At 40.4% G+C, this 11,738-nt stretch overlaps 2 protein-coding genes across 2 annotated transcripts in view; both read left to right on the plus strand.

The window, feature by feature from the left end:
* znf143 (zinc finger protein 143) overlaps positions 1 to 3,035 on the plus strand; it is a 17,330-nt gene extending 14,295 nt beyond the window's left edge. The window contains exons 14-15 of the mRNA XM_015397291.1: positions 1,199 to 1,327; positions 2,674 to 3,035. Of these exons, the coding sequence (XP_015252777.1) occupies positions 1,199 to 1,327; positions 2,674 to 2,757 (213 nt within the window). The 3' untranslated portion in view covers positions 2,758 to 3,035. The remainder of the gene's footprint in view (positions 1 to 1,198; positions 1,328 to 2,673) is intronic.
* Positions 3,036 to 5,106: 2,071 nt separating this feature from the next.
* Positions 5,107 to 11,080, plus strand: wee1 (WEE1 G2 checkpoint kinase). The gene is made up of 10 exons (XM_015397268.1): positions 5,107 to 5,598; positions 5,791 to 6,005; positions 6,332 to 6,398; positions 7,160 to 7,332; positions 7,414 to 7,682; positions 7,791 to 7,880; positions 7,974 to 8,059; positions 8,143 to 8,313; positions 8,810 to 8,955; positions 10,057 to 11,080. The coding sequence occupies exons 1-10, from the start codon at positions 5,107 to 5,109 to the stop codon at positions 10,214 to 10,216; spliced, it is 1,869 nt and encodes a 622-aa protein (XP_015252754.1). The 3' UTR covers positions 10,217 to 11,080.
* The last annotated feature ends 658 nt before the right edge of the window (positions 11,081 to 11,738 follow it).

Genomic DNA, 11,738 nt, shown 5'->3' on the forward strand with positions numbered 1-11,738 from the left:
CCTACCAAGGTTGAAATCAAACCAACGCCCTTGGCTGCAACTAACAATTATTTTGCAAATCATTTAATCTGTCGATAATTTTCTCAATCGATTAATAATTGGATAGCAAAAAGTTCCTGAAAGACATTTTTTTTAATGAAATTAAACCAGGTTAAACTAAAACTTTTCTGCTTGAGAAGTTCTGGATAGAGCATATTGACAGTCGGAAAATATGTTTCTAAATCTTAAATGCAAAAATTGCAACCAAACTAGCAGCAGTAGTGGAGTTTGGAGATGCAATCCACAATTTTTCTTTTTCTTTTTTGACAACCTCTCATTAAAAAGCAAAATATGCAGGCAATCCTTCTGCATTGATAATGAAAGCAAATGATTCGGTCCATTCTTTGAATCCTCTTTTCTCATCAGCCATCTTTTTCTCTTTGGGATCCATGGTCAGAGACACACCTGCAGCTTTGTTTGCCAGTTAGTTGCAAGTTATCACCACTGATCTCTATGGCTTAAATGCAAATTGTTTACAATATTGGAAAACATAATTAATTTTTGATGACCTCCTGCAATTCATATTAAAAAAAAATTTACAAATCGATTTTCATACATTTTTGAACAAGGAGCCGACCCCCACTATAGCCAATTGACTTCCTTGTGTGTTTTCTAACCCTGTTTAATATTATACATGTAACTCTTAAGCTTGTGTTTGAATTGTGACTATGCTTCCAGTGACTTTAAAAACTGACCAAAAAGCTGATAATTAAAAATGTTTATATCATTTTATGCGTGAGGATTTTTTTTATCAAATCACCTTAAAAGTAATTTTATGTCATCTTTAATAAATGTTCATCAAATTATGATACAGGGGTGTGAGGTTGTAAAAAAGTCATTACCTTAGCGCCCAATGGAACGAAGTCCTTTTTTCATTTTAAGCCTTGTAGGTGGCGCTAAGAAACAAACTAAATGTTTGAAATACCCTTTATATATCTGGATGCTGATGCTGAGACCCTGCACCAACCAAATTCTAGCTTTTTGTCATGAAGATCGAGTGCAGGTTTAAGTTAAGATGTGCAAAACTGATGAAAAAATAAACTTGGAGAATAAGAGGCAGTTTTCAGGCTTAATTTGTTTAACTTTTCTCCTATTTCACAGCTATAAGCTGCTTTGTGTCTATACTGTAAACAGTATAATGTGTTTCTGTCGCCCTCAGGTGGCCATCATGACACCCGACATGGCATCATTCCACACTCTGGAGGAAGGAAACTACACCCAGGAGCAGGAGGATCTTCATCCTGTCACCTTACTGGCCACTCCCAATGGCACTCACATTGCTGTCCAGGTTGGTTCATAAGAGGAGAGATTTGTAATATTTGAACGTTTAAAGTGTCAGTGGGCGACCTAGGCCTGGAAAAAGTTGACTTTATTGGTCCAGACGAATATCTGCTACATTAAACAGCTTTAATGTCAGCTTTCAAACACTTGATGGCTTTCAGTCATCAAATAACAGATTTGATCCAGATTTTTGGGGGTCCATCATACTTTCTAAATGCACCTGCGAATAAAGATATAATTTATATATAGATTATGTTCTTTGCTTAAAGCTTCTCTTGCTCTAGGTTAAACTAAAGTTTCTTTCTGTGTGGAACTGATGGAGGTCCAGAAATGTTCACACGTATTTGGGGACATTCTGTAGATTGTAGCAAGGTCAAGGAAACATTTTAGCACATAAGTGATAATTGTGAGAGTAGCTTTGCGGCTACATGGCTAGAGAAAAAGTCTAAGCACTAAGATTGAAGAAGACTCATAACTTCCTAACCTTTTTTTTTCAGATTTTCCTAATTTGTTTTTTTTTTTAAGTCACATCCAAAAAGGTTGTAGTGGTTGGAGAGACTCTCAGCTCCCAGTCTGTATATAAAACCCTGATTTCACCTTAAAAAAAAAACAATGTGAAGGAGGTAAAGGTGTTTGCATCATTTCGAAATCTCCAATGGATTTTCCCTCTTGGATTTCTTAATTTTTCAGTTTTTGTTCCTTGTTGCCTCAGGTCAGCAGCGCTGAGAGCTTATGCATTGAAAAAGCCCAGGGTGCTAGCAGCGGTTTTATTCAAGACTGACAGTGGTTATGTTAGTTTAACAACCTAATCCGCTTTACAGGTTCCACCCTACTGAAATATTCACTGCAGTTCTTAAAAGACCTATTCGATTAACATACACAAAGTGGAAAACTTCTGACCACTGACTTAAATAAAACAGACAACCCAAAGCTGAAGGGAAAATTCCACCTAATAGGGTTTTGTTTTCTACCAAGAAGAACTAAACTCAAACTTTAAATCATCATGTTTCAGGATTTTTTTTTTTTGTTGGATTCCATCTTTATTTCTTAATAAAAAAATTAATTAATTTCTTAATTAATTTTATTCACTTTGAGAAGAAACTGAACCCTTCTACACAAGGAATCACATTGCTTTTCATTACACAGCATTCATAAAAAAAATAAAAATCAGAATCAACAGAGTAAACGGTTGGTACCTTTAGGGTCTTTGAGGGGCATTGATTAGATCAAGCTGATGTGATGACATCATCAGTCACAGTCAGCTAAGTAATGATTAGATTAATCGTAGGAGTGATGGGTGAATAGAAATTAATTGATGAAAGTGAGTAAATATTTCCTTTCTTTTGTTTCTAGCTTAGCGATCAGCCTTCTCTGGAAGAGGCCATTCGAATAGCTTCAAGAATACAGCAAGGAGAGACGCCCGGCCTGGATGACTGAGTGATGACTCCAAATAGACAATGAATGGAGATCAAGACCATTTCAAATGGACTTTATATATATATATATATATTTGTGCATTTGGGAGAGATCATGTCTGCCCCAGTTTATCACAACTGAACTTTGATTTTATGTGTAAATAGGATTTTTGATAATTGAAACTATGTTACGCTATTTTGTCTAATCTTTTGGAAAGATTAGAGGTATTAATGCTTTCTAACATGGTTTAATGCACAATCCAGTGTACAGAAATATTTCTACAAAAAGAAAATAAACAAGTGTGCGAAGATTTTTGACTGAAAACCCTTTGTTACACAGGTTTGCATTGTTGAGAATGTGTTTAACAAAAATTAAGGTAACAAAATGAAGGAGTTGACTTGCGTAGATATTTATAGTAAATATAAAGTTCTAATCTCTATTTATTATAAACATCATCTTACAAAGATAAACAAACACACGTCCTGAAAGGTTTCACAATAGAAGAGTCCCCAACAGTCGACATCTGATAAGAGGCTACAACGTGTAAGGTGTTTAGTGACCCAACCAGATGATTCAGTGTGTAAATTTTCCACGGCATTCCTCACCGCCCCATCCGTACGAGTAAGTTGTTTACCTTACAAGGTAATGGCCATACTGATCCTCGGCCTTTAACTCGGAGTGAAAAATCTCACCGTTTCATGGTGTTTTACACAAAAAATTTAAAATATAAATGTAAAAAACATTTTATAAATAAAAAACTGCTAAAATACATAACACGTTAGATTAGAATTGTGTATTTTTTTTTTATATATCTGCATCAACAAAAGCAAAACAGCATAAATGCCTAAATGCGGTAGTTTTCAACACCTGGTAGAATTAATGTTTTTTTTCTCTGTTCTGCTTGTTTAACTAGCTGGATTTTAGCTGGTTGTTAAGTGTTTATCTATAGTTTCCACATCATGATATCTTGCAGTTTTCGCAACTAAAAATATTTCTAAACGGCTTCAAAGTGCTGCAACAGGTGTGGGGGAGGGGCAGCAGTCAGTCTATCCTCTAACCAAATGAAAAAAAATTGCTCACCCCTGCAACCTCCTAATCTGGCTGTTGTCAGGTTAGAAACCTCCCTGGGTTCTCCTTAAATAATATAACCTTTTATAACTGAAATGTTTCCATTCTTTTTATGCACAGAATTAGCCAGTATATGACTGTGTTAAATAAGTTTTCAAATCTTATTTAGGTGAACAAAATATGATTTTAGAAAAGCTGCAAGTCTGCTGATGTGAATCTTTAAAATACTTAAATGTTTCACTTTTCACCAAATGCTACCAGAATTCCAAAGAAAAATCCTATTTGGCTCAAAGTTTTCAGATTCACACATTTCATGAATTCATTAGAACATTGTTCTCTCCTGATCAAAGTCCAAATGTCGCCATACCATCCTGGAAAACTTTGGAGGGGCTTATTGTTTCCTGGTTTATCAGACAGAAAATCTATTATATTTTCAAAATGTGTTAAAATTAGCATTTTTAATGCACAATGTATGCAAAAAATCTTAACTTTTATTATAGCTGAATGTAAGAAAGCATGCGGAAACGATAGACAAAACAATTATAGATTAGTTACATTGTTTTTTTATTTATGAATAAGAGTTTGTATAAGAAACTGCTAAACACAGTTACATGTGGAGCAGGAAGGTGTGTTTAGGTGTTTTTCTCCTGTTCTTTGATTGTTTTGGTGACTCATGACTCCCGTCTACTACTAGTAAAGCCTCACGCGCGCGCCACATTGTTTCACCGCAGGGGGTGGGGGTTGGAGGGGACTACCAGAGGGACTACGTCAGCCCCTCCTGAAAACACTCCGGAACGCCCATCTTTCAAAATTCAACCTCGAGTCCTGATTGGCTACCCTACAGCACGTGATCAACGGTCGCGGGAAGTTCTTTGCCACGCGCGTGATGGGAAGAACTCAGTTTTCGTCTCCTTCAAACTTTTGTAAACATTGCTAAGTTCCCACGGAGGACAGAGGAAAGACGCGTTTCTGTCGACGAGCCACCGAGACACGGAGGAATTAAAAGGAAGGACGGCTTATTGTTTTTATTACCGCGTAGGACGTTTCTACCCGTCTTCTCGCGAGCAGGTCTGCGGCCATATCGCTGGGTTTAGCGGCGTGTAGCGCTTTAAAGCTAAAGTTTTTTTTTTTTTTTTTTTGGAGCAGTTGGAACTGTTAACAGTACTTTGTGGATCTATTTTATACCTTTATACCTTCAAGCAGAGAGGCAAGTACTGCGGTGGGAGCACCAGTTTTTTTTTTTGTTGTTGTTTTTTTTGTACTTCTCCCCCTTCGTCCTTCGCCGGGGTTTAAATCGTCAAAATGTCGAGCTACAGCCGCCATCGACGCGGCACGCCTTCTCCCAAATTTCGCCCCATTCGCCAGAAGCTACAGTTCACATCCAGCGACGGAGAAGACGACTCGATCGAGGACGTCCACAACAGCACCGGGGGAGAGTCCGGCTTCACAGAGATCGACTCCCCGACGCCTGCGCGACGAGGCGCCGCCGATCCGCTGGGAGAGGGCGGCAGCAGCCCCCTCAACCAGTCCGGCGGAGACGACGACGTGGAGCTGTGGGACGAAGAAGACGGCTTCAGCTCCCCTGCCATACAGTCTCCTAACAGCGTCATTTTCACCAACTGTTCGGCGTCTCCTCGGAAGTCGTCGCGGCTGTTCGGAGGGTCGCCGGAGCGGAGCTACGTCCAGGATGACGGAGAGGAGGGATCCAGCTCACCCATCCCGGACTGCCCGGACACTCCTCCGCATAAAACCTTCAGAAAACTGCGGCTTTTCGACACCCCGCACACACCAAAGGTTAGAATTACATTAAAGCAAAGTAACCTTTTAGTTTCTCATCAGTTGATCTACTTTTATATCAACCTTTAATAATGTGTCTGCAGTTTATGACCCAGTGATCCACTTGGTGAACTTGTCCAGACATGTCTGCACTGCTATCTGCATGTTGTTAGTTATAAAGCAACTAATTATTGTTAATTTTATTTGCAGAGTTTGCTGTCCAGGGCCAGAGGCTCTGTTCCAGGATCTTCCAGCAGGAGAGTCGCTCTCTTCAAGAACAGCGTGGATTCTCCACGGAAGTCTCTCACAGACAGCAGCAGGAGACAACAGCTCCCCCATGTCAACTTCAACCCCTTCACCCCTGATTCACTCCTCATCCAGTCTGCCACCCAGCAAAGAAACAGGAAGCGAGCACATTGGAATGAGTAGGTTTCTCCCTCCCCCACCCCTAAAAGTCCTCTGATCTGTTGCATGGAATGTTTTTTGATCACCAAACAGAGTCATTATGTCTGCATTTGAGACAAAAGCTGTAAAAGTTTTACTCAGGACTGGCTTTAGTAACCAAGCCTGTTTTTCTTTAACAAGTCTTTTGTTTAAACCAGTTATATTAGTCAGAATGAGGAGGGGGGAGTTGTCTGATAACAGGGACCTCGTGGTTACCTTACTGCTGCTCTCCACGTGCTTTCTGTGGCTCTCAGTGCTGCCCCCTCCTGTACAGAGATGCTAACCAACGTTTCTCTTTTGTATTTAGCTCCTGTGGAGAAGACATGGAGGCCAGTGATGGAGAGGGAGAAGAGGAACTCCTCCCACCCTCTAAGGTACAATGAGTCCTATATGATTTTCCTAATAATACCTTTTCATATGTTTTTTGCTTTTTTATTTTTTTCAAACTTTCAAATTTCTTATTTTTCTTGATCCTTTTATTTTCACTCGATAACCGCCCATTTAATTAGGGTTTTGCAATTGTTTTATGAATTATAAATAGAACATTAATAAATATACAATATATGAACTAACACATTTGATCAGATGTGTTTGTATAGAAAAAAGCTTTTTAATCTTAAATGGGAAAAGTTTCTTGTTTCGTCTTAATTGTTGTAGTCATTATTTTCAATATTTTTCTGTAAAATTTGCTTTTGCTCTATGTTACGGTTCAATTAGTAAACCATTTTACGATTTCATTAGTCAGTCATGATGTTTTTGCCCACATCACAGATCCTGCAGCATCAACCATTATTGAGAAACACGTGCATAGTTATACCAGCAGAACTCAAAGATAATAAAACGGTTAAAGCTGTATATTTCAGAGTTATAAGTTTTTAGCAGATCTGTGATCTAAATCTGATTCTGATTCTGCTAAAAACTTATAACTCTGAAATATACAGCTTTAACCGTTTTATTATCTTTGAGTTCTGCTGGTATAACTATGCACGTGTTTCTCAATAATGTTTGATGCTGGGGGCTATTGTAAGGTGTGCCAATTGATATGCTAAATGACCTGAAACTGTCAGTTTAAGTGACCTGTTTTTCTTCTTTATGATGCTAATGTTTACGTTTTTTCTAACCCCCACCCCCCCAGAGGATCACCATGATGGAAAACAACATGACATCTCGCTATGCATCAGAGTTCCTGGAGCTGGAGAAAATTGGTTCTGGTGAATTCGGAGCGGTTTTCAAATGTGTAAAAAGGCTCGACGGTTGCATCTACGCCATCAAGAGGTCAAAGAAACCGCTGGCGGGATCGGTGGACGAGTAAGTCAGCATATCCCATCCTGTAGTTCACGGTTTTCTTCCTCCTGTGACCAGTTAATAAAGAATTTATTCTCCTAACAGACAGAACGCTCTGCGGGAGGTTTACGCCCACGCCGTGCTAGGCCAGCACCCCCATGTGGTGCGCTACTACTCAGCCTGGGCCGAGGACGACCACATGCTCATCCAGAACGAGTACTGCAATGGCGGCACTCTGTCCGACGTCATCACTGACAACTACAGGCGGCTCAGCTACCTATCTGAGCTGGAGCTGAAAGACCTGCTGCTGCAGGTCACCCGGGGACTCAAATACATCCACTCCATGTCTCTGGTGCACATGGACATTAAGCCCAGTGAGTCCCGCCTGGATTTTCTGTCAGCAGAGGCCGGTCTGATTGGCTGACCTTTATTTTTAAACAGAAATGAATCCCTGTTTCACTGTTTCCTCATCTTTGTTTCAGGTAACATCTTCATTTCACGCAAAGCTGTGGCGAGTTGTGATGAATCAGACGAGGACGATGGACCGACCACCAGTGTTGTCTACAAAATCGGTATGTCTGAATTTCTTTTTTGTTCAAGTCAATCTATTTTTCGTTTGTTTTTTTACATATTAACTCAGAATCTCCTGTTTGCGGGTCTTTCAGGTGATCTTGGTCACGTGACTCGAGTGAACAATCCACAGGTGGAGGAGGGAGACAGTCGATATCTGGCCAATGAAGTCCTGCAGGAGGTATTTAGGAAAAATAATTAATAAGTAAAAAACCTTTATATCTTGAAACAGAGCCTTCATACCTGTTCTGTCATTCACTCCAGGACTACAGCCACCTAGCAAAGGCAGACATCTTCGCTTTGGCTCTTACTGTGATCAGCGCATCAGGAGCCGAACCTCTACCCACTAATGGCGAAAAGTGGCATGAGATCCGGCGGGGAAAATTGCCATCCGTCCCTCAAGTGCTCTCTGTAGGGTTCCTCAGTTTGCTTAAGGTAAATGGCAGCATCCTTCTCTAGTCGACCACTTTGTCATATCAAGATTTTGTTTTATTTAGTGAACATTTAACCTGCTTAATCCTTTTATGCTAACTTTTTTTCCTCTAAAAACATTTTAAACATGTGGGTCAGCTAGGATGCTTATGAGCAACAAAGCTGGACAGACAGCTCTCTTTGTTTTTTTTGTTGTTTTTTTTTTCTTTTCTTTTTTTTCTTTAAACATGGTTTCCATAATATCTCTATCTTAGGTATCTTTGTTGAATTTTTAGACGGTGGAATAGCGCTAAACCTAAAATGGTTCCACTTTAAAGATGCTAGTTTTGGCAAGTAAATGTTGATTGTAGTTAGTTTTATTGCAATATTACATTGTTAATTTTTTCTTTCGTTCGGAGATGGAGTTAATAATTGGACATATCTTAATGCTGTTTGAATTTTCACTCGTCTGTTTGATTGCTTTTCCTAATCAGATGAATTTCTTCTTCTTTGCATTCAGCTGATGATCCACCCTGACCCAACCAAACGACCGTCGGCGTCAGACCTTATAAAACACCCGGTGCTTCTAACAGCTGCCAGAATGAGTGCCGACCAGCTCCGAGTCGAGCTCAACGCAGAGAAGTTTAAAAACGCTCTTCTTCAAAAGTAAGTACAGCTGCAGTCTGATCTATGAATCACAGGAGTCTGAACAGTGAAAGTCTTTAACATCTCAGTAAAGATGGGACGGTCCTGATAAAGCTGCTTTATGCTTTGCCCAGTGTGTTCTTTCTGGTGGCCTTAAGGGGGCACTACACCTGGAGGTTACAGTTCTAGTGCATCTAGTGGTTAAGTTATTGTTTTTTCAACTTGGTGCATTTTCCTCTGAAATATTATAGGTCCATTCCCATTAAATGCCGGTAATAAAAAGCCCAAATCCATTAGATAAGGATAAAATAAACGTCTGTCCTGATGCTTTGATCACTTTGGATTCTGTAGTGACAGATGGACTGCCGTTGGCATGGAGATGGTCCAGTTTGCTCAATTACATAGCGGAGATGGTGGCCCCTGAATCTACCACTAGATCAGAGCTTCTAAAATGAGTCACGGACGTGTGAGTTAGCTTCCTCTGCTCTGTTCCAGTCGGGAACATGGATGCAAAAAGCTGCTGTGAAATAGTCTGAGGCGTTTCTAAATGTGGCGTTCCTTGAGCTAGCTGATCAGCAGTGTGCAGCAGCAGGTGCTGCAGGCTGGCAGTACTGTCATGCTGTTTTTAATGAAAATAACCATAAACTGTGGCGAAACGTGATGTTTTACTTACGGGTTCAAAGGGCTCATAATGCTTGACTCAATTCTGTGCAGAAAATGAGCATTTATACACTGTGCTGCTTTTTCCCCTGGTCGCCTCCTGGGGGGGCTTGGTCAGTACAAGATATGGCCTGCAAACACCACACTACATGTGGAAGCAGAAAATCAAAGCCTCCTTATGAACTTCAGGAGGGAGAGTCGTGCACTTCCCTGGACAACCCGTTTTCCACAATGTGTTGATAGTTGTAATATTTGTGAGCTAGATTCATGGGATGTCTGTAGATTTTTGCATTTGCAAACGCTTACCAGCAGTGGCTGCTACTTGCTCGCCATGTTTTCCGTGCGGATCTGTCAGCGTAGTTAGAAATGTTCCTAGCGTGAAAGCCCAAAATGTCATTTAGATGCGTGGACACGTCAAGCATGAATCGTGCTCAACCCTTTTCCGTTTTGTCTTTCCCTCAGAGAGCTGAAGAAAGCCCAGCAGGCCAGAGCGGCGGCCGAAGAGAAGGTTTTGTCAACAGACAGGATCCTGACCCGCTCCACGCTGCACCAGTCCAACCCCAGAACCTCCAGGCTCATTGGAAAGAAGATGAATCGATCGGTCAGCCTCACCATCTACTGAGACCGTTTCTATGGGAACTGGAACACAGAGACACGGCGCGCCATAAACCGCTGCCGGTTCTGTTGGGACATTCTGCCCAACCTTAACGGAAGACTTAAGCTACACTGAACTTGAAGCTCTCTCAATGGGCCTTTGTGTAGCTCAGCCCTGTTTCCCCTCTTTGGGGGGGAATAAACCTATTTCCTTTAAAGGTAGCTGCCTTACCTTTCCACTTAGTCATTCCTGAAGTGTGCAAAGATGTCACACTCTCTCCTGGATCGCCGCTGCACTTCCCCGGACAACGCCGAAGCCCCGCAGCGGCGGCGGCAGCTCTGCTCAGAGCGAATGCTCCTGCCTTAGCCGTGCGCACCTTACTGCCTGTCACAAGCCTGATGGTCTGAGAACGACGTCGTCTGTTTGTAAAGGAGCACTTTGGAGGCAACCTGTGGTACTTCTGCCTACCACAGCATTTTAAGGAAAAACTGATTGCTGCTATTGATGTTTTGTTTGTTTTAGGGGCTTTACGCAAAGTTTGGATCATTTTTAAGATTATTGGCTCTTATCTGTGAAGCAGCAGGTGTTTTTTTTCATCCACTAAATCCTGTCTTAGGTTTCTGATTGAATCAGGTGATTTGATTAAATCATTCTGTTTGACCTACCCAGACTAGTAATCTGACTTCTTTTTTTTTTAAGTTGTGAATGATCCTCTTTGGTTTAGTTTCTGTTCATGTATGCTGTCAGCCCCTCGTGTAGCATTAGAACAATCATCGTCTCGTCCTTTGGTTGATCATCCGTTCATCTGTTCAAGAGTTTTCTCATCTCCATGTTGTACACCCCCCCCCTTACACAGAAAGCTTTGTGATAACTTGTACATATGTTCTGTAATAAATTGTCATTCATCCTCTCAGTATTTTCTTTATTGTGGAAATGTTATCTGCATTAGGAGCCTTCCAAAGTCTTTTAAAAAAAGTAGCAGTAAAACATTTTCCGTTTAAAAAAAGTTTAATTTTAAAAGGTAAGTTTATTCACATCAGTATAATAAAAACAACTAGGGCTGGATTATATCAACTTTTTTTTTTTTTTACGTTTTATGAACTAGCTTTGATTTCAGTCATCCCGTCAACATGAGTTGCTGGAAAAAAACTGCTTGGTTGCAATGTTTTTTAAAATTGAAATGATCATAAGCAAGTTGAATACTAAAAGCCTTTCATCATGTGATTAACATGACATTTTACAGAAGTCCAGCTATCGACTCACCTGCGATGGCATTTAATCCTTATACAGGAAAGTGGCCATTAGAGATGAATTCATTCACTGCATCAGACTTTGGATACTTAATGGAAAGCTGGACAGACTGTTTCCCCAGACGTACATCAAGTTGCATGTCCCAAAGTATCATACAACCATACAGTGAGGGTTGCACTGCCAACACATGGTCCTAAGATCTGGCATATATATGCAGGAAAAAAAACTATCACCCTTATCATAGTCACCCAAAGGATCTTCTGAGTAGTTTTTTTTTTCATATATTAGTTATAGAAAC

The sequence above is a fragment of the Cyprinodon variegatus genome, unplaced genomic scaffold, assembly GCF_000732505.1.
Source record: "Cyprinodon variegatus isolate N-32 unplaced genomic scaffold, C_variegatus-1.0 Scaffold849, whole genome shotgun sequence".
In the NCBI taxonomy this organism is placed as follows: Eukaryota; Metazoa; Chordata; class Actinopteri; order Cyprinodontiformes; family Cyprinodontidae; genus Cyprinodon; species Cyprinodon variegatus.